This window comes from Halichoeres trimaculatus, unplaced genomic scaffold (genome assembly GCF_033239565.1).
Source record: "Halichoeres trimaculatus isolate MK-OKI-2021-1 unplaced genomic scaffold, fHalTri1.1 fHalTri1_scaffold_2, whole genome shotgun sequence".
Lineage (NCBI taxonomy): Eukaryota > Metazoa > Chordata > Actinopteri > Labriformes > Labridae > Halichoeres > Halichoeres trimaculatus.
In genome coordinates, this window is record NW_027437180.1 from 39,683,604 (window position 1) to 39,711,308 (window position 27,705).

The window sequence follows — 27,705 nt, forward strand, 5'->3', positions numbered from 1 at the left end:
TTTTTTTTCTTTTTTTTTTCTTTTGGCTTTTTTGCGACTCAGACCTCATTTTCGTCTTTAAATGACTTCAAATCAGACATTTTTCTGGACTACTCAGGTGAATTTGGCTCATATTGAGTCTAAAAAGACAATTTTTACTGAAAACAAAACAAAAACAATTAATAAGATTTCAGGTTTTCTGCAGCAAAGAAGCAAACCAAAGATGTGACGATGAGTGATTTGTTTTTTAAAAATCTTTATTTGAAATTAATACATTACAAGCTTTTCTTTTTCCAGACTCATTCATCTCTCAGAGTAAAAATAAATCTCAGCACATCCGTATTTTTCAAAACAGTCTTAAAAAGTGAAGACATAAAGATTTCTTGTTGTTTTTAAAAATTAAATTTATAAAGTTGGATTTTTCTTGGCATGATTTTCTGCTGTTAGCGGTTAGCAGTTAGCGAGTGTAGAGCTGGATGATTGAATCTGTGAATCGCAGACGTTTTTCTCCTCCTGTTTGGTGTTACAGCGACACACACACCTCGTCTACAGGTGGGGAGAGGAGACAAACACCTGCTGTTTATAAAAATGGAGGCTTCAGCAGGAATCCTGCACTGTGATTGGCTCGTTGGAGAGCGTGATGACCTTTGTTTTGGCTTCACTTGGAGAGACCGGCTGTGTCGTCCACCTCACAGCCAGCCGTTAGAGGAGAAGTCCTTCCTCAGCTGCTGAGTCTCCGCCTCCGTGAGCGGCTGAAGCGGCGAGCGACAGGCGCCGCCGTGGAAGCCGAACCACTCCATCGCCTGCTTGAGGGCGGGGACTCCCAGCTTCCTGGTCACCTGGCAAAGCAGAGCACCAATCAGTCTCCAGACAACGCCACGAGAAGCTGCCATCAACACGTCTGTGAGTCTTCATTATTTCTGTGAGGTGACGTCTGCGTGCTGCGCTGTGTGTGTGTGTGAGTGTGTGGAGGTGTCGGCGCCGTAGGTGGACGCTGTAAGAGCAGCGACACTTAACACACCTGAGCAGACACATGTGTAGCCTGAAGCTAATTATTCCGCGCCGGCTCCTCACACGTCTCACTCAGCCTGGGAGGAGACGCGGCAGACCGCTCTGACCCACGCTGAGCTCGTTTGGCTTTGACACGCTGGAGAAAATAACTCAGAGCTTTGTTCCTCTCTCTAACTGTCAGCAGCTCTGGAGGCTGAGGGAGGATTACAGAAAACTGACGGTCTGTCCCTTTAAAGCTGGCAGCTCAGGTTTCATTTCTGAGCTCCTGGTCCTTTTTAAAACCGTCCATGTCCCTGAGAAAAACCTCATTATCTCATAAAGATCATGAGGAACTTAGAGTCCAGATTAACTCTTCTCTGATTTTCTGTTTTAACCTGAATTTTTCAGATTTCTAAGTTTTCATCAAATTTCTGGGACAAAAAGTCAGAATCATGAGATTAAAGAGGACGCTCTGGCTTTAATCTGAAGATTCTGACTTGTTTCAAAATTTTAAGATTTAGGTCAGAGTGTTACGATGTAGGATTAGGGCCACGTTACAGAAAAAATAAACATTACCTAACAAGATTAACCTACGGAGCCCCGAAGGTGCCAAGGAGGAAAAACAATATAAGTCGTGCACATGAGATTCTAAACGACATATTGAAACGTGTGTAGGTTTTAAGATAAAACGAGCACTCGAAATAAAGTTAGGAAGTCCGACTCATACTGGCCGAGCTGGATCCTGGGGGGTCAGCAATCAGACAGCGACAGAGACTGTACAGAGGACAGTACTTCTCAAAGGGACCTGATCTGGCACATCCACTCATATGACAAACTGAAACCTTCTGGTGTGAATATTAACGGTTGTATCCACGGCTTCTCTCGTAAGATAAGTAAGGATTAAACAGCGAGGAAGCGTGCATTAGACCGTTCTAAGGCACGACGTGGAGTGGGAACACCACGACGCGGAGTGGGAACACCACGACGTGCAGCGGAGTGGTGTTACTCCGCGGAGTAACACAAAAACAAAAAAAACTGAACGTAGACTTGTTTTTAAGATTTAGACTTTTGTTTTTTTATGAACTTTCAGATTGAATCAGTGGATGGATCTTTTCATTTAAGAAGTTTTACTTACTTTTACTCATAAGCTTATTTTTTTTTTATATGAATAACGACAAGGTGCAAAATATCTTAATTTATCCTTTTTTACAGGAATATTTCAGGGCATGGTGCAGAGAGAAGTAAAGAGAGTGAACGACAGGGACTAAAAACATCATTTCTGTGGTAAAGTTGGACATTTTCAGGTCTAAATGGGGTTTAAATGAGCACTGACTCACTTATGTAGGCAGCCCCCAGTGGCCACTCGTGTTACTGCAGATTTTGTCCCTTTCATACTGCCTTTAATTTTGATTTATAATCTGGAAGGTTATTTCTTGATTAATGGATTCCTGTGTGGCTCTTTCTCTTACAGCAAGACTCGAATAAATACTTTAAATCAGACAAATGTAGAAAAAGTGTTTTTAATTCAAGTTTAGCATCAAAAGTAGCTTTGAGTCAGAATTTTATTTATTTGAGAGACGAGGATCCTCTTTGAAAGTGACTAAAAAGCGTTTAGAAACGTAAAGCACGACCTCCCTCTGTGTGAAATAAAAGCTGATGGGTTCGTCGCCCAGCCTGCGGTTTGAGTCTGGATCTGTTTCCTCTCACCGGGGCTTCAGCTCACACTGATATTGTTTTGGACATGAAAACAGTTCAGAGAAGCTGTGACTAAAGCTCCAGTCTGTCACTGTTTGTGGGCGTGGGTCTCAGAGGAGCGCGTGTTGGGCGGCGGATAAAAGCGTCCGCCGTGCAGCAGATGGTACTCACGGCGGCGTTGGGCTCGATCAGGCGCTGCTGCAGGACTCTGGCTTCCTCCCAACGACCGGACACACACAGACGCTCCAACTCGCACAGCTCCCGGCCCAGCACGTTAGCTAGTGCACACACTCCGCCGACAGCTCCTGAACACACACACACACACACATGGAGAAACACAGACTTCAGAAAAGATGGTTCTTTTTCTACTCGGCCTGTTTTTCACAACGAGCCATGTTCTTGACCTTTTGTAGCTTGTCATCCTTTTCTGATGTGTTTTTTCTAAATAAAGGAACGGCGTCGTTAAGGAGGAAACACGTCGAGCTGTGAGAGGCCACGCTAAGGCAGAGACCAGCTTTGACATAAAGTTCACAGACTTTATCAAACACGTCGCAGCGATGTCGCACACAGGAGAGATGAATGGTTCAGACTCAGATTAGCACCTTTAATCTAATCAGCCGTGGCCTAATTATTCCAGATTAAGACAAAAACACTGATTGTTCAGTGAGAGCTCAAACTAATGATTGATGCATTAAAGTCATCAAACCATCATTTCAACCCTTCCGCTACCGACTACTTTCCCTTTTTGTAAACATGAATCTGAGCCAAGGGTCTTCAACCTGTCACCGCTCTACTTCACCTCCTACGACATCAACAGCCCACCAACTTTCCATGATCAAATATGTTGTTGAATTCAAGTATCATTTAAAGGAAGGTCCAGCCACGTCTCATCTTCATCATCCTGGTGGATGGCAGCAGATTCAGATCAAGAATTTCCCCATACATGGCTCCATTCATTGCTCCGTCAGTTATATGAAGTTTGCCAACACCATGAGATGAGAAACAACCCCATGCCATGATGCTTCCACCTCCAAACTTCACTGTTGGTGTAGTGTTTTTTGGCTGATGTGCAGAGCCATTTCTCCTCCAAACAGCTGTAGTATGACAGCCCAAAAGTTCAGTTTTGGTCTCATCTGACCAGACAACATTCTCCCAGTATTCTACAGGCTTGTCAAGATGCTGTTTAGCAAACTTTGAACCAGCTTCAACATGCCTTTTCTTGAGGAATGGAGTCTTGTGGGCTGAGCGTCCATAGAGGCCATGGCAGTGGAGTGCATTGCCTATTGTTTTCTCTGTAACAATTATACCTGCTGCCTCCAAGTCTTTCTGGAGCACTTTCAGGGTGGTCCTTGTCTCGTTGAGTACTCTTCTGACTATCTTTCTGACTCCCTGGTCAGAAATCTTCAAGGAGCTCCTGTGCGTGGCCTGTTGATGGTAAGGTGGTGCTTCTTCCACTTGTGAATAATGGCCCCAACGGTGCTGACTGGAATATTCAGGTGCTTTGATATAAGTCTGTAACCAGTTCCATTCTGATGCTGAGCAACAATCAGGTTGTGAATGTCTTCAGAGAGCTCTTTGCCTTTACCCATCATGAGGTGTGTGCTATTTAACTGCTTGGTGAAAAAAACACCTTTTTTATAGGACCATCAATTTGCTCTAGCCCAGCTGATGTTGGTTTGCACTAATTGGAAGTTCAAGTAATAATTACTGACAGATTTCAGGTGGTATGGTGCATTTCCTGTCCAAAGTATACAGCCTTTCCATGGTGTGTTCAATACTTTTTTCCTGTGTTATTGTACTTAATTCACCATAATCATTATTTATGGACCTGAACGTTGTGATTTCTTTTCATGTGTGGATTATTTAAGTTAATACCAATGTCTGGGGGAAATTTTGTTTGAATTGAATTGAGTTGATGCGTTCAATACTTATTTTCCTCACAGTAGATTTCATTTTTTATTTCAATTTTTGAAAAATGTTGCAAATTTTATAAATTTTATTTGATTACAGTTTTTTTTTTTAAAAATCAAATTTTTGAAATTTAAAAAATTGGAAAATTTTGCAGGTTTCAATTTCTTGTTATTTTTGAAATTTTTGCGAAATTATTCAATTTTTTTTTTTTTTTTTACTTTTTACTAGCAATTCAGAGCTAATTTTGTCTTTAAGTAACTTGAAACATGACATTAGGATCATTAGGCTTTTTCTTTTTTTTATTGTGTTGTGTTGTGGTTTGCAGCATGTTTTCTAAATGCTGAAAATGATGAAGATGTTTTCTTGATTTGCTCGTGTTTTGTCTTTTTTGCATGTGCTTTCTTAAGTTGCGGCGCTGTGAGCTTTCAGGGCTACCGTACTAAAAAGACATCTTCTACTGAAAATAAGACAAAAACACTTGATAAGATTTTATGTTACAGAAGCACCATCTTTCAACCACAAGCTACTTTTTCCCTAAAACTGTTAAAGTCAACAGCTGTTACTTTATGTCAAATATGAAACTCGTCTCTCTGATCAGCTCTTTGCTCTCGTTCGATCCCCGTTAAGGTGAAGGGGGTCACCTGCAGCGTCACTTTAAGGCAGATCACTGTGTGCAATCACTCCACTCGACTCTCCCTGTGTTTGGAATATTATTAGCAATCACCGAGCGCTGTAGCATTAGCATGCAGCGCAGCAAAGTGCAGGATCATCTGAGCTGCCCGAGAGGTCGGAGGATTCATCGCCGCCATCCTTCAGATTTCACAGTGACAGAGTTCAGTGTTCAAACAAGTGAGGATAAAACAGACGACCGACTGAGCGTCTTTTCCTTTCACACAAATCCATCCATCACAGCGCAGGTTTTACATGTGACCTGTCAAAACACAGAGAAATGATTAACTGTCAGCGTTTTGGAGACGCCGGCCTCCCTTCCTTCCTGCTCCTTTCCTGAGCAGATCATGACGTCTCTTTTTTATTTACAGAGCTTGATACACATATATTTTCCCAGGCAACAAGCGGCGCGGCCTCTCAGTGTGACACCTCATTGTCTGTCTGCTGGTGGAGGGGCTGGTGGAGGAGCGAAGCAGAGCGCCAGCCTCCGTCCGTGGCCTTGAGTTGTTGTTGTTGCTGTGGAGAGATGAGCCAGCGGCGGCGGTGGGGTCTGATGATGGGAGGATTTCTCCTGTCTGATTTATGCTTCTGTGGCGGCTGGTGCTCACATCACAGAGCTGACAGGCTTACCCACGCTGATGATTGACAGGTGAAGGTGGGAGGAGTCTCTGAGGTTTTCAATGTGGGTCTGGACGTCCACGCCCAGGTCGGTGACTCTGATCGAAAGTATATCAGGTAGCATGGACAGTGACAGCTCCAGCTCTGGAGCTGTTACTTGTAGGAAATGTGACTCATTGGTGTCTTCATCTCCTCCAGGTGGGAGGTGGATGAGGATGTGGGTGGGTGGCTGCAGAGAGTGTCCGCAGGTAAAACTGTGTCATCTGCATAGCAACGAAGGATTCTCTACGGCCCTGTTTCCACCAAGCGTTTACTTTGGTGGCATTTTGCGGCATTTCCATTAACTAATCCCCAAATTACCGACCCGGGCTGATTATGCAGTAAAACAGTGCATGTGTGTGCTAGTCACTTCACGGCCGACTGCTTTTCCAACTTTGGACAGTCCAACAGAGGGCTAGCCAATAGACTGGTCCTGAATCCAGGCGCATTACCAACCATCCTCCAACAAACCTGGGACCCTGGAAATGTGAGTATTTTAAATGCTGTGTGCTGTGGAGCAGATGGAAGAGCTTTTCCTCAGTGTCCCCCCTGTCTCTGTGTTAGCTTCAGGATGCTAACTTTAGCTGCAGTTAGACTGTTGTTTTAGCCTGTAATGTTACGGTAAAGGAGCTTCTCTGTTTTCTAAACATTGTGCACTCGGAGCTCGTGGCGCCGCTCTCAGTGACGTGGAAGAGCGGGGCGGTATCAGCAGTGGCTCATTTACATATGAAGGCCACGCCCACTAAATCAGAGCGTTCTGAACAGAGGGGCTATGAGAGCCTGGAAACAATGCTGCTGTGCTTGATTTATTGGCTTTTTGGACCAAAACATGTTACTACCATTTCATGAAGACTTTTTGTCAGCTGTTTCCGGGAGGCTTTACACGATCATATCGGCTGATATTTGCCATTTTTTGTAATGATCAGGATTGGTCGTCATGTCATAAATCACCGATCAATCAATGACGTCATGGTCATGTTTAATCTGTCTCATTTACTCCAAACTAGTTTCACAGCATCAACATGTTTATTTGTTTGTATCCGAGAGCAAATGATTAATGATTAATAAACTGTTAATTTTGTGGATGTATATGAATGTTTTGAGGCAGCTGCGTTCTATTTGCACTAGAGTTACAGTCTGTGACTGTTAATTTAATTGATATGCTGCAGTATGTTTGAGGCAGCATTACTGTCCTTAATTTGCAGTATTTACTTGTTACAGGAAAGTAATTAATTACAATAAAGTAATTTAATTACTATAAGTTGGGCTAATTATTTTTGTCTTGGGTTATATTTTTGATTGTCCAGACTTAGCTTAACTGAACTTGTCAGTCCTTTAATGCCCTCCAGAAGTCATTGATGTTTAACCCATGTATCTCAGTCAGATCGGGGCATGGCAAGACTGACACTCAGGAAACAGCACATAAGTATATATGTACATTAACAAGTAGTTTAAATATTACTCCTCACGTGATCGGATCGGTGATCGGTTGTCGGTTTATTTAAACTCACTGATTGGTGATCGGTGATCAGCCCAAAAATTATGATTGTGTAAAGCCAAGTTTCTGGTAGTAGCTGGCGGGACAGATTGATCACGTGGTCTGTCCCGCCAACTACGCCCCCCGTTGCCTGACGGCCTCTGGAGAAGTGTGTCCCAGGTGTGCGAGAGCTGGAAGGCTCCTTCATCCCTGTTGATGGTGTCCCCTCCCCGTTTTCTGATCTCTATTGATTCTTTTATCCATCTTTTGTATTTGTTACTTTCTGACCCAATTATTGTTGATTTGTCCCAACAATGTGTGAACAATAATCGGGTCGGAAAGTAACAAATACAAAAGATGGATAAAAGAATCAATGGAGATCAGAAAACGGGGGTCCAGTGTCCGTGGATGTTTCCTCTGTATTCCTTTCAGTCGCCATCTGTAGCAGCTCTTCTTCTGTGTGCTCCGGTTCATACAAGTATCCTTTTGGTTCCAAAGTGAATGAAACTTCATCGTCGCTGTCATAGTCACTCATTTTGAATTTCCTACGCTGCCTCACAATCCTTAGAGTACAACATAGCTTGTTTACATTCCCTACAGCTGAAAGGAGGAGGGGGGCGGAGCGCACTAGCGCTGCGCGGAAGGATACATGACCAGTTAGTTAGGTCCAGATAAATGTTTATATTTCCGAAGACTTAATGCACTTAAAAAATATTTTATGTAGCGTACTCTTAAACTGTGGTATTACTTTTTGATTTTAGTTCTTGTAGGCAGAGAAAATAGCCTTTGAATTTGGTACCGTCTGTCCCTGTTAGCGTCTATTTCCTCGTCACCATCGATTACAGTTTGTGTCTTACTGAGGGAGAGGAGACAACTTTCTACTGTATCTAATGTCCTTAGTGGTCACATAGAGCTCATACAACCCCACTTCAAAAAAACTGAACTGTCCCTTTAAGTACCGGTACCTGGTACCACATATAGTTGTAAATGTAAAAGGTACCCATCCCTACCACAAACCACCTTCACTTTGGTTGGCCGACCCTCTGGACGCCTGTCTGGAGTGGAGCTATGACCAACCTGTCATGTACCAGTTAGAGGAGCCAGTCTAGTGAACATCCCGTTAAGATCTTGTGCTATTTCAGATTTCTCACTAAGTCTTTTTCTCCGTATGTCTCTGTTCTGCCAAATGATGGATGGATTGATTAAAAGCAAAGGCAGGGAGAGCGGCAGCAAAGACCCGAAATGAGAGAAGTAAATCTAAAGAGGTGAACTTTGGGGATTGAAGACGACCCCGTGGGGAGCATCACATCCTGAGGGAAACGGAGGCTGCGACCGCTCCTGTCGTACAGCGTCTTACCCACACAATACGCAGCCATGAGGAATCCTGCTGAGCCGGCCAACACCTGGAAATCCTGTGCTTTGGTTTTGTGAACAATCAGGCCGATCCGTGTGATCTGAGGAACAGAGGGAGAGAAGAAGAAATCAGGATTGTTTCATCGTCGTCACTCCTCCCTGCTGTCAGGACTCATAACTGCTCTTTCATTCCTCTAATCCCAGGAGACGCCATCAGAGGAGATTAAGCTAACATCTCACAGGGTAAACAAATCGCTCAAATTGAGACAAGCTCAGCAGCTTCACATGGTCCAGGTTTTTGGGGAAGGGTGGGGGAAGGTGGGTGTTGAAGATCCCGAACGGATCGGCAGGAGAAGGAGAAGGAGGAGGAGAGGAGAGAGGAGACAAGTCCCATGTGAGGAATAAAAAGACTCTGCTTCAAAAGAGGAGGAGGAAGGGAAAGGCTCATGAATAATTCAGAAGCTCCTCTTTTTTTTTTTTTTTTGTGCCTCTTTTAATTCTCTTTTGTCAACCCGAATCCAAATAAACCTGAAATGTTCAAAGGGAGCTGGGCTGCTTTGCACATGATGCTGAAAACTCCACAGGGAGAAAACGCTGCAGCCTCCAGTTTGTGTCTCCATCACTGCTACCAGGAAGAGTCTATTTTTAACAGCCCGCGTGTCAATCAGCTTCCCCGTATCAGTCATTTCAAACACGCAGGACTGTAATTGATCACTCAATCAGGTTTCAGGAGCTCCTGCTGGTCTCCTGAAAGCCGCAGCGCTCCGGCTATTCTGATACAACTCCCCAGTGAGAAAATAACATCGCTCAGAAAGCACTCTGTGCCCCCGTGACAAAAAGACACTCATTAGCTTTTATGTTTTGAGTTTCATGGTTGTCGTCAGCTCCGCAGTGTGCAGCCAGAGAGCACGTGGAGGCCTGACCTTCCCGTGAAGATGCGGCTTTAATCACCTCCACCCTGATCTCCTTTTGTTGCCTCGGGGCGAAAGCTCTCACTTCAGTGGGAAAATTATGAAGCAATGAAAAGCTGCATGAAAAAATTAGATATGCATGCAGGTGTTAGCGAGAACATGCATACTGTATCTGACGAGTTGTATCACATGCACTGCTTCACCGAGCTGCTGGGTTTGTTGGTTTGATTCTTTGGACTGGAGTTAACCCTTTATCACCCAAAGATCAACCAGGCCACAGCGACTGGTTCTGTTTTTGATCTCCTCCAGGAAACATTTTAATTTTTCTCTTGCCCAAATAGATGAAGAGTTACGGTAAAGAGAACAGCCTGCATCATTTACGGCCTGTGAGGATTCCTCATGGATACATGACGTTAAGCTAAATAGCACACACCTCATGATGGGTAAAGGCAAAGAGCTCTCTGAAGACATTCACAACCTGATTGTTGCTCAGCATCAGAATGAAACTGGTTACAGACTTATATCAAAGCACCTGAATATTCCAGTCAGCACCGTTGGGGCCATTATTCACAAGTGGAAGAAGCACCACCTTACCATCAACAGGCCACGCACAGGAGCTCCTTGAAGATTTCTGACCAGGGAGTCAGAAAGATAGTCAGAAGAGGACTCAACCAGCCAAGGACCACCCTGAAAGTGCTCCAGAAAGACTTGGAGGCAGCAGGTACAATTGTTACAGAGAAAACAATAGGCAATGCACTCCACCACCATGGCCTCTATGGACGCTCAGCCCACAAGACTCCATTCCTCAAGAAAAGGCATGTTGAAGCTGGTTTAAAGTTTGCTAAACAGCATCTTGACAAGCCTGTAGAATACTGGGAGAATGTTGTCTGGTCAGATGAGACCAAAACTGAACTTTTGGGCTGTCATACTACAGACCATGTTTGGAGGAGAAATGGCTCTGCACATCAGCCAAAAAACACTACACCAACAGTGAAGTTTGGAGGTGAAGCATCATGGCATGGGGTTGTTTCTCATCTCATGGTGTTGGCAAACTTCATCTAACTGACGGAGCAATGAATGGAGCCATGTATGGGGAAATTCTTGATCTGAATCTGCTGCCATCCACCAGGATGATGAAGATGAGACGTGGCTGGACCTTCCAGCAGGACAACCATCCAAAGCACACGGCAAAGTTGACTCTCACATGGTTTCAGAAAAAGAAAATCAATCTGTGAGAACGGCCTAGTCAATCACCTGACTTCAATCCAGTTGAACATTTGTGGAAAGAAGTAAAGAAAAGGGTTCACCAGAGGGCACCAAAGAATATTCCAGATTTAAAGACAATCTGTGCAGAGGAATGGGCCAAAATCACACCTGAGCAGTGTGGGCCATTAGTTCAAACATACAAGAAGCTTCTGGAAGCTGTCATTGCAAACAAAGGCTTCTCCACTAAGTATTAGATGAGTCTCAGTTAGCGTCTTCAATACTTTTTTCCTGTGTTATCAAACTTAATTCACCATAATCATTATTTATGGACCTGAACGTCGTGATTTCTTTTCATGTGTGGATTATTTGAGTTAATACCAATGTCTGGGAGAAATTTTGTTTGAATTGCAGCTTTGGAAATAAATGTGGTGGGAAAAAAGTTAACGCGTTCAATACTTCAATACTATTCACCTTCTAATACGTTCTCCTCTCAAAAGGAAATGCTTTGAGTGACTTCACTGTGTTATTTATGTTTCTCTCTCCATTTTACGTCTCTGTCTGATCGTCTCCTACTCCCGTGGCTCGACCTCTCAATTAACCGCTCTTTATAACGGACGGCTGTGACGTCAGCTCCACAGCGGGAGGCTGGCGGTTGGCAAATCCAGCTGCATTCAGCTCTGGGTGCAAGAAAGGTGCGCCCCGACATGGTCCTATCTGTTGTATTGAAGAAGAGCTACTGCGCATGCACAATTTATAACGACGGTCTATGGCCAAAGATTTCTGCGCCCCGGAGCGGAAACACGTCACCAATCAGATAACGCAGATGAATGAAATAACTTAACTCATCATGAAATATATAAAATTATATATCATTATTATTCATGACGAGGTTCTGTCCGTTACTTTTGAGACTTATTGAGATAAAATGTGTCTGAAGGCCTCAGTTCACCACCTCGCCATCTGTGTCGCCAGTTTCCCACACCTCCAAAATGTACGTACGCCTGATTCAGCATTTGATACCGGTGCGCACATTTAACCTTTGGGTTTATTTTTATAAATCACAGACTTGACGTACGTACGCCAGTTTCAGCCTTCGCAGCATTTGTAAATAATTTCTCCTCCTTAAAGCAGGTAAGACTCTTCAGATCCAGTTTGAGTTTGCCATCACAGACTTTGAATTCCTCCTTTATCTGTATCACTCCACATCGCCACCTTTCCAAAGGGATGTCCACAGCCATTGCATATTTCGTCTTACACGGTAACACAGTTGCCTTTAAACAGCCCAACAGCGCCCCTAATGGTGGGGTCTGCCTCAATTAAATCTTAGGCTTTATTCAGTCCAGAAAAGTCCTTTGGTCCACTTGTTTGGTCAGGACCAAAAGCGGACTTTATTTTTTTAGTTTGGTGCTGTTCGTATTCAGATTAGGGCTGTCATTTTAACGCGTTAATTAGATTAATTAATTACACCGCAAATTAACGCGTCATAAATATTAACACAGATTAATCTGGATCCCAAACCCGCGAGGCGTTCAAAGACGCACTTATTTTAAAATGTCTGGCATTTACAAACCGTTTGTCCTACATGGAAAAAGTGGTGTTCTCGTCAAATTTTCTAATTTACGACGGTCCCTGAATGTATCACACCTAGCAACATACTTTAAACCAGGGGGGAGAGCGCTGTTAAGGGGACTGCCGTCCACATCTCGTTTATTCACACGTCCTTTTTGAAAATCTACAGAAAATCAACCGTTTGCTCAATTCTGTAAAAAACAGATAATTCTAAACTCTTTACTGCATCAAACAAGCCCTGAATGATCGATATATATCCTGTATTTAAATCTAAAGAATTCTTTGAAAATTTGCTTCCATCTTCCTGGTGTCATGTTTCAGCTTGGGGCTGCTCTGCACCAATCAGCAACAGTTTGTGTGTTCAGAGCATGTTAAACTGAGAATACTTCACTTTTCTTTGATCCAAGACTTGAATAAAGTGTTTTGTACATAGTTCCTCACAGTTTTTAGCCTTTAGCCCTGGTTCTCCTGACCTCATAGAAGTATAGAAGTTCATATTGCAGTGAAAATTGAGTCCACAACGAGTAAAAATGTGAACAGAAGCAAAAAACGTCCTAAAAATCAAATCAGCTTATCTTAGGTGCAGGACTGTGTAGATTTTGTAAAGATAGAACATTAAAACTCTTTTCATGTGTTCCTTTTGCATCAGGGTACCTAAAAATGTGTTGTTTATATTTCCACCTTATTTTTAATGTTTTTTTAATGTCTTTTAATGTAATTTTTATGTCCTGGAATTCAAATTCTTTGTTTTGGGACCTTAAGCAGATATGAGATTAAAATGCGATTAATTAGATTAATTAATTACAAATCCTGTAATTAATTAGATTAATTTTTTTAATCACCTGACAGCACTAATTCAGATTGTACTTTTTGCAAGTGGACTATATTCTGTAAACACATCCAGGTGTGTGAGGATCAGTGCTCTCATTGGACAGCACTGACAAAGGGCGGCACACAGAGTACAGACCTGGAAATGGAGGTAAACATGTGTTTGTGCTCTTATTAGAGCTGCTAAATCATTTTCAGTTTCAAGAGCAGCTTCTTCAAAGCAGCTTAACAACACCGTTTACAATTTAGGAACAGGAAGACCAATGATCGCAGCAAGGAGGCGCTATGCTCTGCGTGTCCTGACCCACAACATGCTAGCTACAGCGTGGCTAAACAGAAGACGGAGGATCAGGTATGAACCAAAGACGGTTAGGTTACGGTGGCTCTATAGGCCCAAAAGGCGCATGTATCCTGTAGTTAGTTCGGATGGACCTTGGTTTGTATTCAGACCTGAACCGGAGAACCACGAACCGCACCAGAGTTCGTTTGGAAGCGGACTGAGACCACCTCAAAAAGTGGGTCTGGGTCCGGTTGTTTGGTCTGCACCAGGGTTCGTTTGTGTCTATTCACACCTTAATGAAAAGTCCGCACCAACACTCTGTTGGCCCATTACCACTAATCTTTTTGTTGTTCACAGTTACTGGAAACGGTCTGTTTTCCTTGCTAAAGGTTGGACAGCAAGGCTGGTCGTTTTAACTGATTTTGGTTATTTTGGCGCTGTGGGCAGGAGCCACATCCTGCAGTCCTTCCTGTTTCACTTCTCTTTTTCCTTCAGCTCTTTTTTCTGGTAACCTGCTTGAACATCTAGCTTTGTAGTTATCAAACTTACGAGTTATGCCCATATAAGGGCGTGGCTGACTTGATTGACAGGTTGGCAGCTCAATATGGGCTTCAAAACTTTGTTTAAGAGACAAACAAAGGCTCTTCTTCTTTTCACTGGAGCTCAATTTGATTATATTTCTTCAAACGACATAATTAGGAGACTCTCTGATCTGCTTTGAGTCAAACACTTCTTAAAGACGGGTTAATGATATCACCTTCTTTTAGCGGTTTCACTATCACGTCAATTATTCGACTCACCCGTCGAGGAACAGGCTGAACCCTCTGTGCGGAGACAAACTCCACTTTGAAAGTGTCACTTTAAAAGTTCAGAGTCTTGTAATTAGTCTGACAGAACACGCTGTGAATGTGGAGACTTAAACTTCATTAAGCCTGTCAGGTTAATCACCACTAAGTTTTTGTGACAGCTGACGAAAGAAAAAAAAAAACACAGCAGTGTTAGTGTGACTCTCGTCGTGTCACAATTAAGTGTTAGTTACTATTTTTCAGGCGCGAGCTGCGGAGACAGAACTATTAATGCTCCCGGGCTCTCTGGGTAGTAGGCGTTTCAATTATTTCACTTAAGGTATGTTAATTGTTTGGATCGAGCAGACAGTTTGAATTTAGTCTGCGTGCTGAGGAGGCAGTGACACCTCCGAGGTGCGATGTAAAAAAAAGAGAAAAGGGTAAAAATGCCTGATGTGTGCAGCAGCGTGGGAGGAGGAATCTGATTGGAGAAGATTAGGTGAGATGAAGCTTTAATGATCTCTGAGGAAACGATGGTTGAACAGCAAACATCTGAGCTACAGAAGTTTTACAGTCAGAGACGAAAAGTTGGAGCTGCTTTTCTTTGAGTTTTATAGAGATCAGACGACAACAGGGGCTTACAGCATCTTTTTAAAACAAACTGCTAATTAAACTCCTCTCTGTTATTCTCGTTACTCGTCTTCAGGCTCAGCTGTTTTTATTTAAATCATGTTTTATAAATCTCAGAAAGGATGCTACAACACGACGGCCTTTTCCTTTTTTTATTTCGATTTTAGTGCTGTCAGGCAATTAGAAAAGAGGTCTAATTAAGAAACCAATTAATTAATTGAATTAATCCAATTTTAATCTCATATCTGCTTAAGGTCCCCAAATAAAAATAAATGATGTTTTTCAGCAGGGAGAGGCAGGGTCTGGCTTATCAATCAAATTCCTGCTCATAAGCTACTGTGGGTGAGAGCCGTGTGCTCTTTGGACGAGAGCTCAGCATGGATATGAGGAGAAGATGAGAGATGACAGAGACACAGAGAGACGCTACAAGTCAGAAAAGTTCAGGCAGCTCACGCTCCAACTGAGGATGTGTTCACTACACCAACTTCACTGTTGGTGTAGTGTTTTTTGGCTGATGTGCAGAGCCATTTCTCCTCCAAACATGGTCTGTAGTATGACAGCCCAAAAGTTCAGTTTTGGTCTCATCTGACCAGACAACATTCTCCCAGTATTCTACAGGCTTGTCAAGATGCTGTTTAGCAAACTTTAAACCAGCTTCAACATGCCTTTTCTTGAGGAATGGAGTCTTGTGGGCTGAGCGTCCATAGAGGCCATGGCGGTGGAGTGCATTGCCTGTTGTTTTCTCTGTAACAATTGTACCTGCTGCCTCCAAGTCTTTCTGGAGCACTTTCAGGGTGGTCCGTGGCTGGTTGAGTCCTCTTCTGACTATCTTTCTGACTCCCTGGTCAGAAATCTTCAAGGAGCTCCTGTGCGTGGCCTGTTGATGGTAAGGTGGTGCTTCTTCCACTTGTGAATAATGGCCACAACGGTGCTGACTGGAATATTCAGGTGCTTTGATATAAGTCTGTAACCAGTTCCATTCTGATGCTGAGCAACAATCAGGTTGTGAATGTCTTCAGAGAGCTCTTTGCCTTTACCCATCATGAGGTGTGTGCTATTTAACTGCTTGGTGAAAAAAACACCTTTTTTATAGGACCATCAATTTGCTCTAGCCCAGCTGATGTTGGTTTGCACTAATTGGAAGTTCAAGTAATAATTACTGACAGATTTCAGGTGGTATGGTGCATTTCCTGTCCAAAGTAAACAGCCTTTCCATGGTGTGTTCAATACTTTTTTCCTGTGTTATCGTACTTAATTCACCATAATCATTATTTATGGACCTGAACGTTGTGATTTCTTTTCATGTGTGGATTATTTAAGTTAATACTAATGTCTGGGAGAAATTTTGTTTGAATTGCAGCTTAACAAGTTGATGCGTTCAATACTTATTTTCCAGATTGTATGTGTATATAGAGATTTGTCGTATTGTTAATACAAATTGTTGCATTAGATTTAATACGAGACACATTTACCAAATAAGTCCAGGAAAATTTGCCAAAATACAAACAGACAAAAAAGACGCCTGAACTGGTTGAAAGGGGAGAAAGAAAATCTTACGGAATTTGGTAACTTTTCATGTTAGTTTCTTTAAAGAAAAATAAAATCCAGATTTAAAAAACTTAAAATGTAAATCTTTATAATCACATGCACTGATTTTTTTTCACTTTGCAAACAGGCATAACTTTTGTCTCTTAAAATTTTGGAACAAGACTTTTCTGGACTTGTCACAAGAAATCAGACAAAAACACTTGCTTAGTTTTTACTTCTTGTAGTGTTCAGCCGAATATTTTGGCCAATCATAGGGAAGGGGGTTCATCTTAAAGAGACAGCAACCCAAACAAAGTGTTTCAGACAGAGGCTGAAATCAGGGTTTTCTAAAACACCAGGGAAAGAGAAACAGATTTTTTTAGCTGTAGATCACGTTAAGATACTACGGGGGCACCAGAGGGACAGAATTAAGACTGAAAATAAAGCACGTCACCCCCCCTTTAAAGTAGGACAGTATAAAGTACAGGAAAGTGTTCCCATAGGGTACCCTGCTGCTTTCAGGGACACGTAAACACGCCGTGAAAAGGAGCATCTTCGCCGTGCAGCCGACCAATCAGGGGTCGTGTTTCAGAGCAGAGAGGTTTTTCATTGAGAGGCTGGAGTCAGACAATTTCAGCTCCTCATGAACCTTTTCACACCTGAGTCTGTCGATCAGACTCTGATTGGTTTCCGCTAACAACTCCTCACGCTTCCACAAACCCTTTTCACATCCACTTCATCGAGCTCGTCAGAGAAAGCTCCAAATGTGAGACGTCTGTAAAGTACCAGGCTCCGGCTGCCGCGCTTCCACCGCCCCTCTTCTGAATAATCTTTCTCCAACTCGTCTGCCTTCCTCAAATTGACCCTTCACCCTTTGTTTTCTGTGTTTGGCCTCTTCACGCCTACATTTGAGCCGGGCCGCTCTGTGCTTGAACTCCTCCCACGCGCCTGTCTCCCAGCGAGTGGACAAACATGTTATTTCCCAAATCAGAAATCCATTTGCAACTTCTTGCAAACACTTCCCACACAGACGAGAAGGTTTTAAGAGTTCGTGGAGAGCAAAATGTTCGCTTTTTTTTCCAGCGACTAACCCTGTCTACAACCCTGCAGGAAAAACACACACAGGCATACACACACTGACACACACACACAGATATATACTTTAGTTTCGGCTCCTCTCACTCCTCTCAGCAGATACTTTCAGATCGGAGCTGCATGAATAAAAACATCAGATGAAGTCGCTTCTTTAACGTTACACTCCACTCACGACAGGGCTCACCGTGCTGCGTTCAGGTGCACTTATCTAACCATTGTTCAGGGTGGGAGAAACCGACTGTCTGCTGCGCTTTGAAGAAAAGATCCCGTCACCTTACGCCTCGGTTACTTTATTCCCCTGGAGATAAACGAGCTCATGCAAACAAATACAACGATATTTCCTACTTTTAACATTTACTCTGTCAGGCCACGTCTTTAATGTTTCAAGAAGCTCTGTCAGCCTCGTTATCTTTAGAAACAAAAAGAAAACAGATTTTTGATCTGATGAGTTATTTCTTAGTTAGTACATTTTCACAAGTTATTAATTTTTTAAAGGAAATCATGACTCTTTGGAGCCAAAACACCTGGTCAGCAAAACACACTGAAGCACCCTCTCTGGGGACAAAAACACAAACACTAGTGCCGTCAGGCGATTAAAAAAATTAATCTAATTAATTACAGGATTTGTAATTAATTAATCGAATTAATCGCATTTTAATCTCATATCTGCTTAAGGTCCCAAAACAAAGACTTTGAATTCCAGGACATTAAAATTACATTAAAAGACGTGAAAACATTTAAAATAAGGTGGGAATGTATACAACACATTTTTAGGTACCCTGAGGCATAAGGAACACATGAAAAAAGTTTTATGGTTCTATCTTTACAAAATCTACACAGTCCTGCACCTAAGATAAGCTGATTTGATTTTTTTTTACGTTTTTTGCTTCTGTCACATTTTACTCGATGTGGACTCAATTTTCTCTGCAATATGAACTTCTATACTTCTATGAGGTCAGGAGAACCAGGGCTAAAGGCTAAAAGCTGTGAGGAACTATGTACAAACACTTAATTCAAGTCTTGGATCAAAGAAAAGTGAAGTATTTTCAGTTTAACATGCTCTGAACACACAAACTGTTGCTGATTGGTGCAGAGCAGCCCCAAGCTGAAACATGACACCAGGAAGATGGAAGCACATTTTCAAAGAATTCTTCAGATTTAAATACAGAACATTTATTGATCATTCAGGGCTTGTTTGATGCAGTAAAGAGTGTAAAATTATCTGTTTTTTACAGAATTGAGCAAACGGTTGATTTTCTGCAGATTTTCAAAAAGGACGTGTGAATAAATGAGACGTGGACTGTATCACTCTCACTTCCCCCCGGTTTTAAGCATGTTGCTGACCTCAGGTGTGATACATTCAGGGACCGTTGGAAGTTTAAGAATCTGACGAGAACACCAAACGGTTTGTAAATACCAGACATTTGAAAATAAGTGCGTCCTTGAACGCCCCGCAGGTTTTGGATCCAGATTAATCTGCGTTAATTTTTATAACCGTTAATTTGCGGTGTAATTAATTAATCTAATTAATGCATTAAAATGACAGCCCTAATTGTAACTTCTTTTGTGTGTGTTTTGACAAGTGTTAAGCTAACTATTAACCCTTTTAAGCCAAACACCTAAAGCTGCGTTTCCACCAAGCAGTACAGGTCAGTTCAGTACGGTTTGGGACGGTTTGGGACAGTTAAATCTCATCCCGTTTGCGTTTCCACAGCAAACTGTGCCCTCTCGTGGTGGGCGGCGTGTAAGCCGCATGCCGGAAGCCACAGCTGGTAAACAATAGCGCGACGCCGTAGCAGCTTACCCCGCTATTAAATCCAACAAAGAAGAAAACGCGACACAGTAAACAAAGAGCACGATGAAGACATGCAGCATTTCGTCCTCTCTGTGATTTTCATGTAACTCTCTGTTACAAAGTGCAATCAAGCTTCGTTTCAGAGAAGTCTGTGAGCCGCCAGGAGAAATGCAGTCGCTGTCGGGGTGAGTGACGATTCTTTTGACCAATCAACTGTCTGCAGTGTGTTGCTCCACCTCCCGAGAGCGGATCGGTTCAGTCTGGCACCCATACGAAAGGGTCCTAAAAAAGTAGGATGGCTTGTCTCGGTTTTTAGGGATCCGTCCGGGGATGAGTCGGTGGAAACGCCGCTTAAAGCGCACCGTACCGAGACGAACCGACCCGGACTGCTTGGTGGAAACGCGGCTTAATAAAAAAGTCCTTTTGTGTGAAGGGACCAAAACATTCGCTTAAGTGTCACCTTGGTAGTGAAAATGTGCTTAAAGCCCTCTTAAGGGCAAAAACACCACCTGAGGGGCCCCTTTGGGAGCAAAAACAGTTGCTAAAAGTCCACTTAAGGGACAAAACACCCACTATGGTGCCCACTTTGGAACCAAAGCATGCACTAAAGTGCCCCTCTTAAAGCAAAAATGTGTGCCAGGAGTCAAAACATTTGCTAAAGTGCCGTCTTGGTAGCTTCAACATGTGTTGTAAACCCTTTTTTGGGACGAATACACCAACTCAGGTGCCTCTTTGGGGCAAAATGTGTGATTAAAACCCTCTTCAGGGAAAAGAACACCAACTGAGGTGCCCTTTTTGGGACAAAAGTATGCGCTAAAGTGCCCTTCACAAAAAAAAAAAATGTGTGTTAAAAGAAAAAAATTTGCTAAGTGCCTTCTCTGAAACCAAACGGCCAGTAAAGTGCCCTCCTTGAAGCTAAAACACCTTAAAAAATGTCCTCTGTGGAGCTAAAATATGTGCTTGGAGCCAAAACATTTGCTATAGTTGCAAAAATCTGCGCTGAAAGCCCTCTTTGGGGCAAAACCACCCACTATGGAGCCCTCTTAGGACTAAACTGACCCTTTCAGTTGAAAACAATTCATAAAAGTTTCCTCAATATCCAAAACGTGCGTTCAAGGCCCTCTTTAGGGGCAAAAAATCCACTACAGTGCCCTCACTGGAACCAAAACATTTGCTAAAGTGCCCTCTTGGTAGCTAAAACATGGGCTAAAAGCCCTCTGTAGGGCCAAAACCTCCATCAGCTGCCTCTGTGGAGCAAAAATGTGTGCCAGGAGTCAAAATATAAATGCTAAAGTACCTCCCACGTCAGTAAAACACGCTACACAATGCAATAAAGTGTCCCTTGGTAGCCAAAAACATACGTTCAGGGCCCTCTTTAGGCCCACAAACCAGGGCTGAACAATTTATCGTTTTCAGATCGAAATCGCAATTTTAGACAATGCAATTTTGAGATCACCAAAAAGCAGCAATTTTTTGCAGTGCTCCTGACTCAGGATCTGTTGTGTGAAGTATTATAAACATTCTGTTTTACAAATTTGTAAACAATCTATATGTTAAAAGTGCTGGTAGGCAGGTCAACAACACAAAGCCTCTGTTTAGGAGTAGAAGTTGATGAAAACTGATTATTTATCGTCACTACTGATGATTAAAAAATCGTGAATTGCAATATCTGCCAGAAAAATTAGATCTTTTCCTAAAATCGTTCAGCCCTACATGAGAATATCACAAAGCTTGATTTGAAGAAAATCGTGAATCGAATTGAAATCACAATATCTGCCAGAAAAATCGCAATTCAATCTTTTCTTAAAATCGTTCAGCCCTACCACAAACCCACTAGGGTGCCCTCTTTGGAGCCAAAGTATGCACTAAAGTGCTCCTCCCAAAGCAAACATGTGTGCTAGAAACCAAAACATTAGCTAAAGTGCTCTTTGAAGTTGAAACACCCAGTAAAGTGCCCTCTTTACCTCTTTCCACCTAATAAAAATGCCCTTCACAGAAATGTGTGGTACAGACCAAAACATTTGCTTTGAAATCAAAAGCACCAGTTAAGTGTTTTCCTTGGAGCCATAAAAAGCCCTTTTTGGGACTTAAACACCCACTGAAGCGTCTTCCTAGTCAGCAAAACACACCAAACTGCCCTTTTGGGTGAAAAACAATGTACAAAAGTTTCCCCCTTGAAACCAAAACCTGTGCTTGAGTTTTCCCTAGGTAGCTAAAACGTGCCCTAAAGGCCCTTTTTAGGGCTGAAAACCCACTTGGTGCCAGCTTTGGAGCAAAGTCATGCGCTTCAGTGCCCTTTTAAAGTAACGCTGTGAGGCTGATTGCTTTCTTTTGGAAAAAAACACACCCACGTTGAAGATCTTTGGAGCCAAAGTGTGTTAAAGTGCCGCTCTGATCAGCGTAACACACTCAGCCTCGCCCCGCCCTGCCCCGCCCTGGCTCTCAGGCCTCCTCACCACCCCGTCCTCCCCATCGTGTCCTTACGTCTCCTCCGCTGTCCTTCAGGGCCAGGATGTTGGGATGCTGAGCGAGCTGCACCACGGCGTCCAGCGGCAGCTCCAGGCCCGTGTTAGCCGGCACGCTGTACAGAACCACGGGCACCGGGCTGCAGTCTGCGACCTGAGGGAGGAGGGACGGGACGTCTTATCAAAGACCTGTGTGAAGATTTATGGTCCAACATGGCAGACGAGGTGAAACAGCTTCTTCTAACGTCACTATTTAAGCCTTGATGTGTGTGAGTGTGTGTCGGACTGACAGACCACCTTGGTGAAGTGCTGGATCAGGGCCCGGCTGTCCATCTTGCCCTTGTAGAAACACGGCGTCACCACCAGCACGGCGTCTGCTCCGGCTGCTGCCATCTTCTCAGTGAGCTGAACCGTGGCTCTGGTGGCTGTGGAGGAAAGAGAGGAATGAAACACGCTGTAACCTGCACCCGTCTCGCTGCACAACACGTCTTTCTTCATCAGAAAGGAAGAATAACGCCGCGAGGAGCTGAGGGCTGCTGCAGGATTCATCGGTCTCTCTGAGCCGATCTGTTCCCCTCTTTAATGTCTTTCTATAGTACACTCCAGCTCCTCTGTGAGCACATGATGCACGCGCGCCCTCATGTCCAAGGCCTCTGTTTATACCCTGCACCGTATGTGCTCGTCTCTCCTCTGACTCAAGACGCTAAATGCAGCAGCCTTGGCGACCATTATTTCCCGTGAACACACGGCGCAGAGGAGAAAAGAGGAAGCAGACCTTGGATTCAGCGCCTCCACCTGCAGCGTTTCAGGGATCAGAGGGCGAATGAGACGCAGGTTACTGAACAACAAATTTCCCTGAATGTTTGTGGCGTGATTATCTCTCATTAGTGAAAGAAGGAGACGCTACGGAGCGTTGATGCACCGCTCCCTCCCGCTCCTCTCCTCATCAGCCTCTGCAGCTGTTACTGACTCCATTTGACTTCAATTATCAGGCCGTTAAAAACTAATGACACCAGCCGAGCGTCGTGAAGGTCGCTAACGCCTTTATTGGAAATAAGAGCTCACACAGCAAAGTGTCAGAGCCGGGAGTCAAACCTCAGCGCCCTGAATGTGTGCAATCAGTGAATTATTGATTATTAAAAGCCCAAACAAAAAGCTCCTTAAGCGTCAAACTGATGTTATTATCAGCTCTACTTTCCTCCAACACTGTGAAAGAGGAATCTTCAATCTGCTGAAGTGATGTTTTTATAATCAATCCAAATTAATATTTTTAAGTTAAGGTTTCCAATGTTTTTTTGTGGATCATATCAACTTGAAATTCTGTGTTGCTACAACTAAAAAAAAGGAAGTAGTTGGACCAAATAAAATTATTAGTGCTGTCAGGCGATTAAAAAAATTAATCTAATTAATTACAGGATTTGTAATTAATTAATCTAATTAATCGCATTTTAATCTCATATCTGCTTAAGGTCCCAAAATAAAGAATCTGAATTCCAGGACATTAAAATTACATTAAAAGACATTAAAAAACATGTAAAAAATAAGGCGGGAATGTATACAACACATTTTTAGGTACCCTGAGGCATAAGGAACAAATGAAAAAAGTTTTATGGTTCTATCTTTATAAAATCTACACAGTCCTGCACCTAAGATAAGCTGATTTGATTTTTAGGACGGTTTTTGCTTCTGTTCACATTTTTACTCGATGTGGACTCAATTTTCACTGCAATATGAACTTCTATACTTCTATGAGGTCAGGAGAACCAGGGCTAAAGGCTAAAAACTGTGAGGAACTATGTACAAAACACTTTTTTCAAGTCTTAGATCAAAGAAAAGTGAAGTATTCTCAGTTTAACATGCTCTGAACACACAAACTGTTGCTGATTGGTGCAGAGCAGCCCCAAGCTGAAACATGACACCAGGAAGATGGAAGCAAATTTTCAAAGAATTCTTTAGATTTAAATACAGGACAAATATCGATCATTCAGGGCTTGTTTGATGCAGTAAAGAGTGAAGAATTATCTGTTTTTTACAGAATTGAGCAAACAGTTGATTTTCTGCAAATTTTCAAAAAGGATGTGTGAATAAACGAGATGTGGACGGCAGTCCCCTTAACAGCGCTCTCTCTTCCCCAGCATGTTGCTGACGTCAGGTGTGATACATTCAGGGACCGTCGGAAATTTTATAATCTGACGAGAACACCACTTTTTCCATGTAGGACAAACGGTTTGTAAATGCCAGACATTTAAAAATAAGTGTGTCTTTGAACGCCTCGCGGGTTTGGGATCCAGATTAATCTGCGTTAATTTTTATGACGCGTTAATTTGCGGTGTAATTAATTAATCTAATTAACGCATTAAAATGACAGCCCTAATTGTAACTGCTTTTGTGTGTGTTTTGACTAGTGTTAAGCTAACTATTAACACCAGAACATGAAACATGGAAAAGTTCAATAATGAAGATTTGTCTACAGAATAAATCAGGAGCCATATTTTCACATAAAATGCTCATCACGTGAGTCAGAGAGAAACATTTCACCCTCTTCTTCAATCCAGTTTACAAACAAAGACTGAAATGAAGAATTTGAAAAAATAAAACATATTTTAACAATGAATCCTGATTTTGATATTGTGAGTAGGGCTGCAGCTATCCAATATTTTAGTATTCGAGTATTCTGCTGAAAATCCCATCGATTAATCGAGTAATCGGATAAAATACATTTTGGTTTAGTTACAGAGCAGTTATTTTTCAAATGAAAATTTTTCTCTTTAAGAAATAAAATTTTCTGATACAGCATGTCAATAAGAGCACTTGCTTTGGTTGCTCCAAAATCTGAAAACACACTTCTACACATTTTTTGTGCCTTGTACATCTCATCAAATGTTGTGGACCCAAATGGCACCGTTTGGTAGAATGACCCATTAGTCTCCAAACTCCAGAAAAGAAGCTAGATTTGTTGCTAGTTGCTATTTTGTATAAGAGGAAGCTTGAGGGGTCTGAAAACTCTCTTAATGTGGCCTCAGCTCTATTTGAAATACCACTCTTTGATCTTTTTTTAAATTAAACGATTCCTCAAGGCGAGGAGAAAATTACTCGAGTAATTTTTGTAATCGAGTACCTCGAATCATTCGAGGAATCGTTTCAGCTCTAATTGTGAATTTCTGTAACTGTCATGTATCTGCGCTTCATTTGGATGAGAATATTTTACTTTTATTTAAAGGTTTTTGTTTGGCAGCCGTATCTGTCACTCATTAACCATTTTTTATGGTTTGTTTATTTGTTGTTTTTTGACACGGTCCAGTTTTGGTGAGCCTGCATGAATCGTGGCCTCAGAGTCCCTTTAATCACCTTTCTCCTTCACTCTGACGCTCAGTTTCAGCTTCAGCGGCTCGTCTTCACCTCATCCCTATGGCGTAATGCTGCAGAGCTGCTGCCGTGTGATTGGCTGATTAGATGTTTGTGTTAACGAGCAGCTGAACAGGTGAAACTGAGTGTATTCTCCACATATGAACAAACTCCTCAGACCTACATTCACATCCTGATCCGGCCATCAGCAGCTTCCCTGCAGGCAGAGACCTCCTGACTGTCCTCACCACCTCCACGCGCTCCTCCTCCGTCAGGTACGGGTACTCTCCGTTAGAGCCCTGGACCACCAGGCCTGCAGCACACACAAGTCCAAAAATAAATCAGATTAAATGTCGTAAAAACATGTGAAACAGCAGCTTACTGTGAAGTCTAACAGAGAGAGGGGTTTCTGGAAAACTGCAGCTGTAATGACTTTGGGAAACCACCAGAGGGCGATCAACAGCTGCTCAACAAGAGGGGATTCTGCGTTTTTGCTTCTTGCTGAACTTTGTCCTCCCTGTCCGGTCCCTCACTGAGCAAACAGCACAGACTGGTCTCTGACAGACCACCAGCAGGTTTTTGATGACCCACAAAGATCTCACCTGACTCACACATTTCTAAACAAATAAACTGAACATTTAACTTCTTCTCTTCATGAGCAGGATCTGAATCTGTCTGAATGACCCTTTCACACAAAGCTGGACCAGTTGAAGTCGTGTAGACCCCACAGTCCAGCTGGAATCAAGACTTAGTCCACCTAGCGCCCTCAGATCTGACCTTTAAAGGGTATCTCTGCGTATATCTGCAGGTTTTCCTCCAGTTTCTGGTAGTCCACGTCCTCTTTCTCAGTGAACGGGGTCCCGATCGGCGGGTAGATCCCGCTGAGGTCCAGCCTGGCCGCTGAGGAGTACCTGCAGGTGGGTTTGCAGGCGGACAGGTGAGCTCCTGTCCTCAGAGGAGCCAGGGGGCTCAGGGCTCTCCATGCTCGGGCGCAGAGCATCGTGGCGCAGTGACCGAGCTGCTGCCGCTGTGTGCTGGGACTCTGAGCAGCTGCGGGCTGTTAATCACTAACCTGCTTCTGTCAATATTCACTGTGTGTCCAGGTTTCTGTGCAACTTTTGGGAGAGTGTCAGCGACCCGTGGATTGACCCTGCAGCGTGAAAACTGGCTCTGGATCAGGTTTTCCTGACTCACTGCATGGAAGGTACTGTCACAAAAACTGTTTGGACTCCTTCAGGGACTCCACATTTCACATTTCACCCAAAGCAACGCGGGGACAGAGAAGTTACAGACGGATCTGAAGCTCCGCCCAGCAGCTGTTAGGGCTCATCCTCCAACAGACCGTCCCAGGGTGGACCGGAAGTCTGTCCTAACACAAACCAGACCAAAGTCTGTCCTCTGGGGTCTCACTGAAGTCCATGTGGCCTGAGTACAGGTTAGTGTTTAAAACTAAAGCTCTGTCCATCCTGCAGAAACTCAACAACTCTCACAGAGAGGAAGTGAACTCAGACAGCAGAGACTCATAGCTTTGACAATACTGCCCCCATGTGGACAAACTTTAATCCCAGTGCACTGCAGCTTTTATCATGCAAATATTATTTTAAGTTACACTTCCGGTCAAAACTTTAACAACAACCCATTTCCTCCCCAGGTTTTTATAGAAATTCAGCTGTTTGTTTTAGAAGTAATGAAAATATACTAATATCTGATTGGCCAGTTTGAACCAAGTTTCCAGAGGAAACATCCAACCAGTGACTTTTTAGATCAGGGGTCTGCAACCTTTACTCTTATAAGAGCTATTTTACCTCAGCTCACCTGGATTAGAGTCATTCAGGAGCCACAAAATCTACGTTATCTCCACAGTAAAGGATAAAGAGTGGATATTATCTACATCATAAAAATCTGAAAATGAATCATTATCTAACCAAGTGCCTTTTTGAATTTATGAAATTGAACATGAGCTGTCTCAGTTTTTTTATTTATCTGAAAAAAAATCAACAAATATTTAAAAATATTTTATGAAAATAGATAAAATATTTTAATAAATATTTTTGGAAATCCAATAATTAAAAAAAAAAGAAGAAAGAATTGACATTTCAAAAATCTGTAAATATTCAAAAAAAAAATAAATTCATAGGCTGGCAAAAATTTCTAAATTGTTTTGAAATTTAAAAAAGAATGTAAACATTTTTTTTTACAAGAAAGGAAATTTTTATTTATTTATTTTTGTGAAAATCCCCCCCAAAAAATAGAAAAAAAATGAAATCTACAAAAACTGAAAATATTTACCACTGAGAAAATAGAATTGAAATATTTGAAAAGTGTCAAAATTTTAAAATTTCCAAAAATGTAAAAAAAAAAAAAAAAAAAAAAAAAACTTTGAAATGTAAGAAAATTGTATATTTAAAAAAAAGACAAAAAAACAAACAAACAAAAAAAAAACTTTGAAATGTAAGAAAATTGTATATTTAAAAAAAAGACAAAAAAACAAACAAAAAAAAAAAAAACGGGAATTTGAAATTAAAAAAAATATATATT

The 27,705-nt window shown here is 42.4% G+C and overlaps 1 protein-coding gene across 1 annotated transcript; it reads right to left on the reverse strand.

Annotated features, from left to right (window-relative positions):
- Positions 1-287: 287 nt before the first annotated feature.
- On the reverse strand, positions 288-26,639 carry hoga1 (4-hydroxy-2-oxoglutarate aldolase 1). The gene is made up of 7 exons (XM_074684839.1): positions 25,945-26,639; positions 25,352-25,480; positions 22,120-22,247; positions 21,842-21,976; positions 8,736-8,832; positions 2,836-2,969; positions 288-818 (listed from the first exon to the last, which is right to left on the reverse strand). The coding sequence occupies exons 1-7, from the start codon at positions 26,165-26,167 to the stop codon at positions 669-671; spliced, it is 996 nt and encodes a 331-aa protein (XP_074540940.1). The 5' UTR covers positions 26,168-26,639; the 3' UTR covers positions 288-668.
- Positions 26,640-27,705: the final 1,066 nt, after the last annotated feature.

Excerpts from the sequence above, each read along its gene's own strand:
- hoga1 (XM_074684839.1), bottom strand. The coding sequence starts at position 26,167 with ATGCTCTGCGCCCGAGCATGGAGAGCCCTGAGCCCCCTGGCTCCTCTG. Across the intron at positions 25,481-25,944 it reads CGCAGAGATACCCTTTAAAG|GCCTGGTGGTCCAGGGCTCT; the intron begins GTCAGATCTGAG and ends TGTGTGCTGCAG. Across the intron at positions 22,248-25,351 it reads GGCCGGATCAGGATGTGAAT|CCACCAGAGCCACGGTTCAG; the intron begins GTAGGTCTGAGG and ends TTTCCTCCACAG.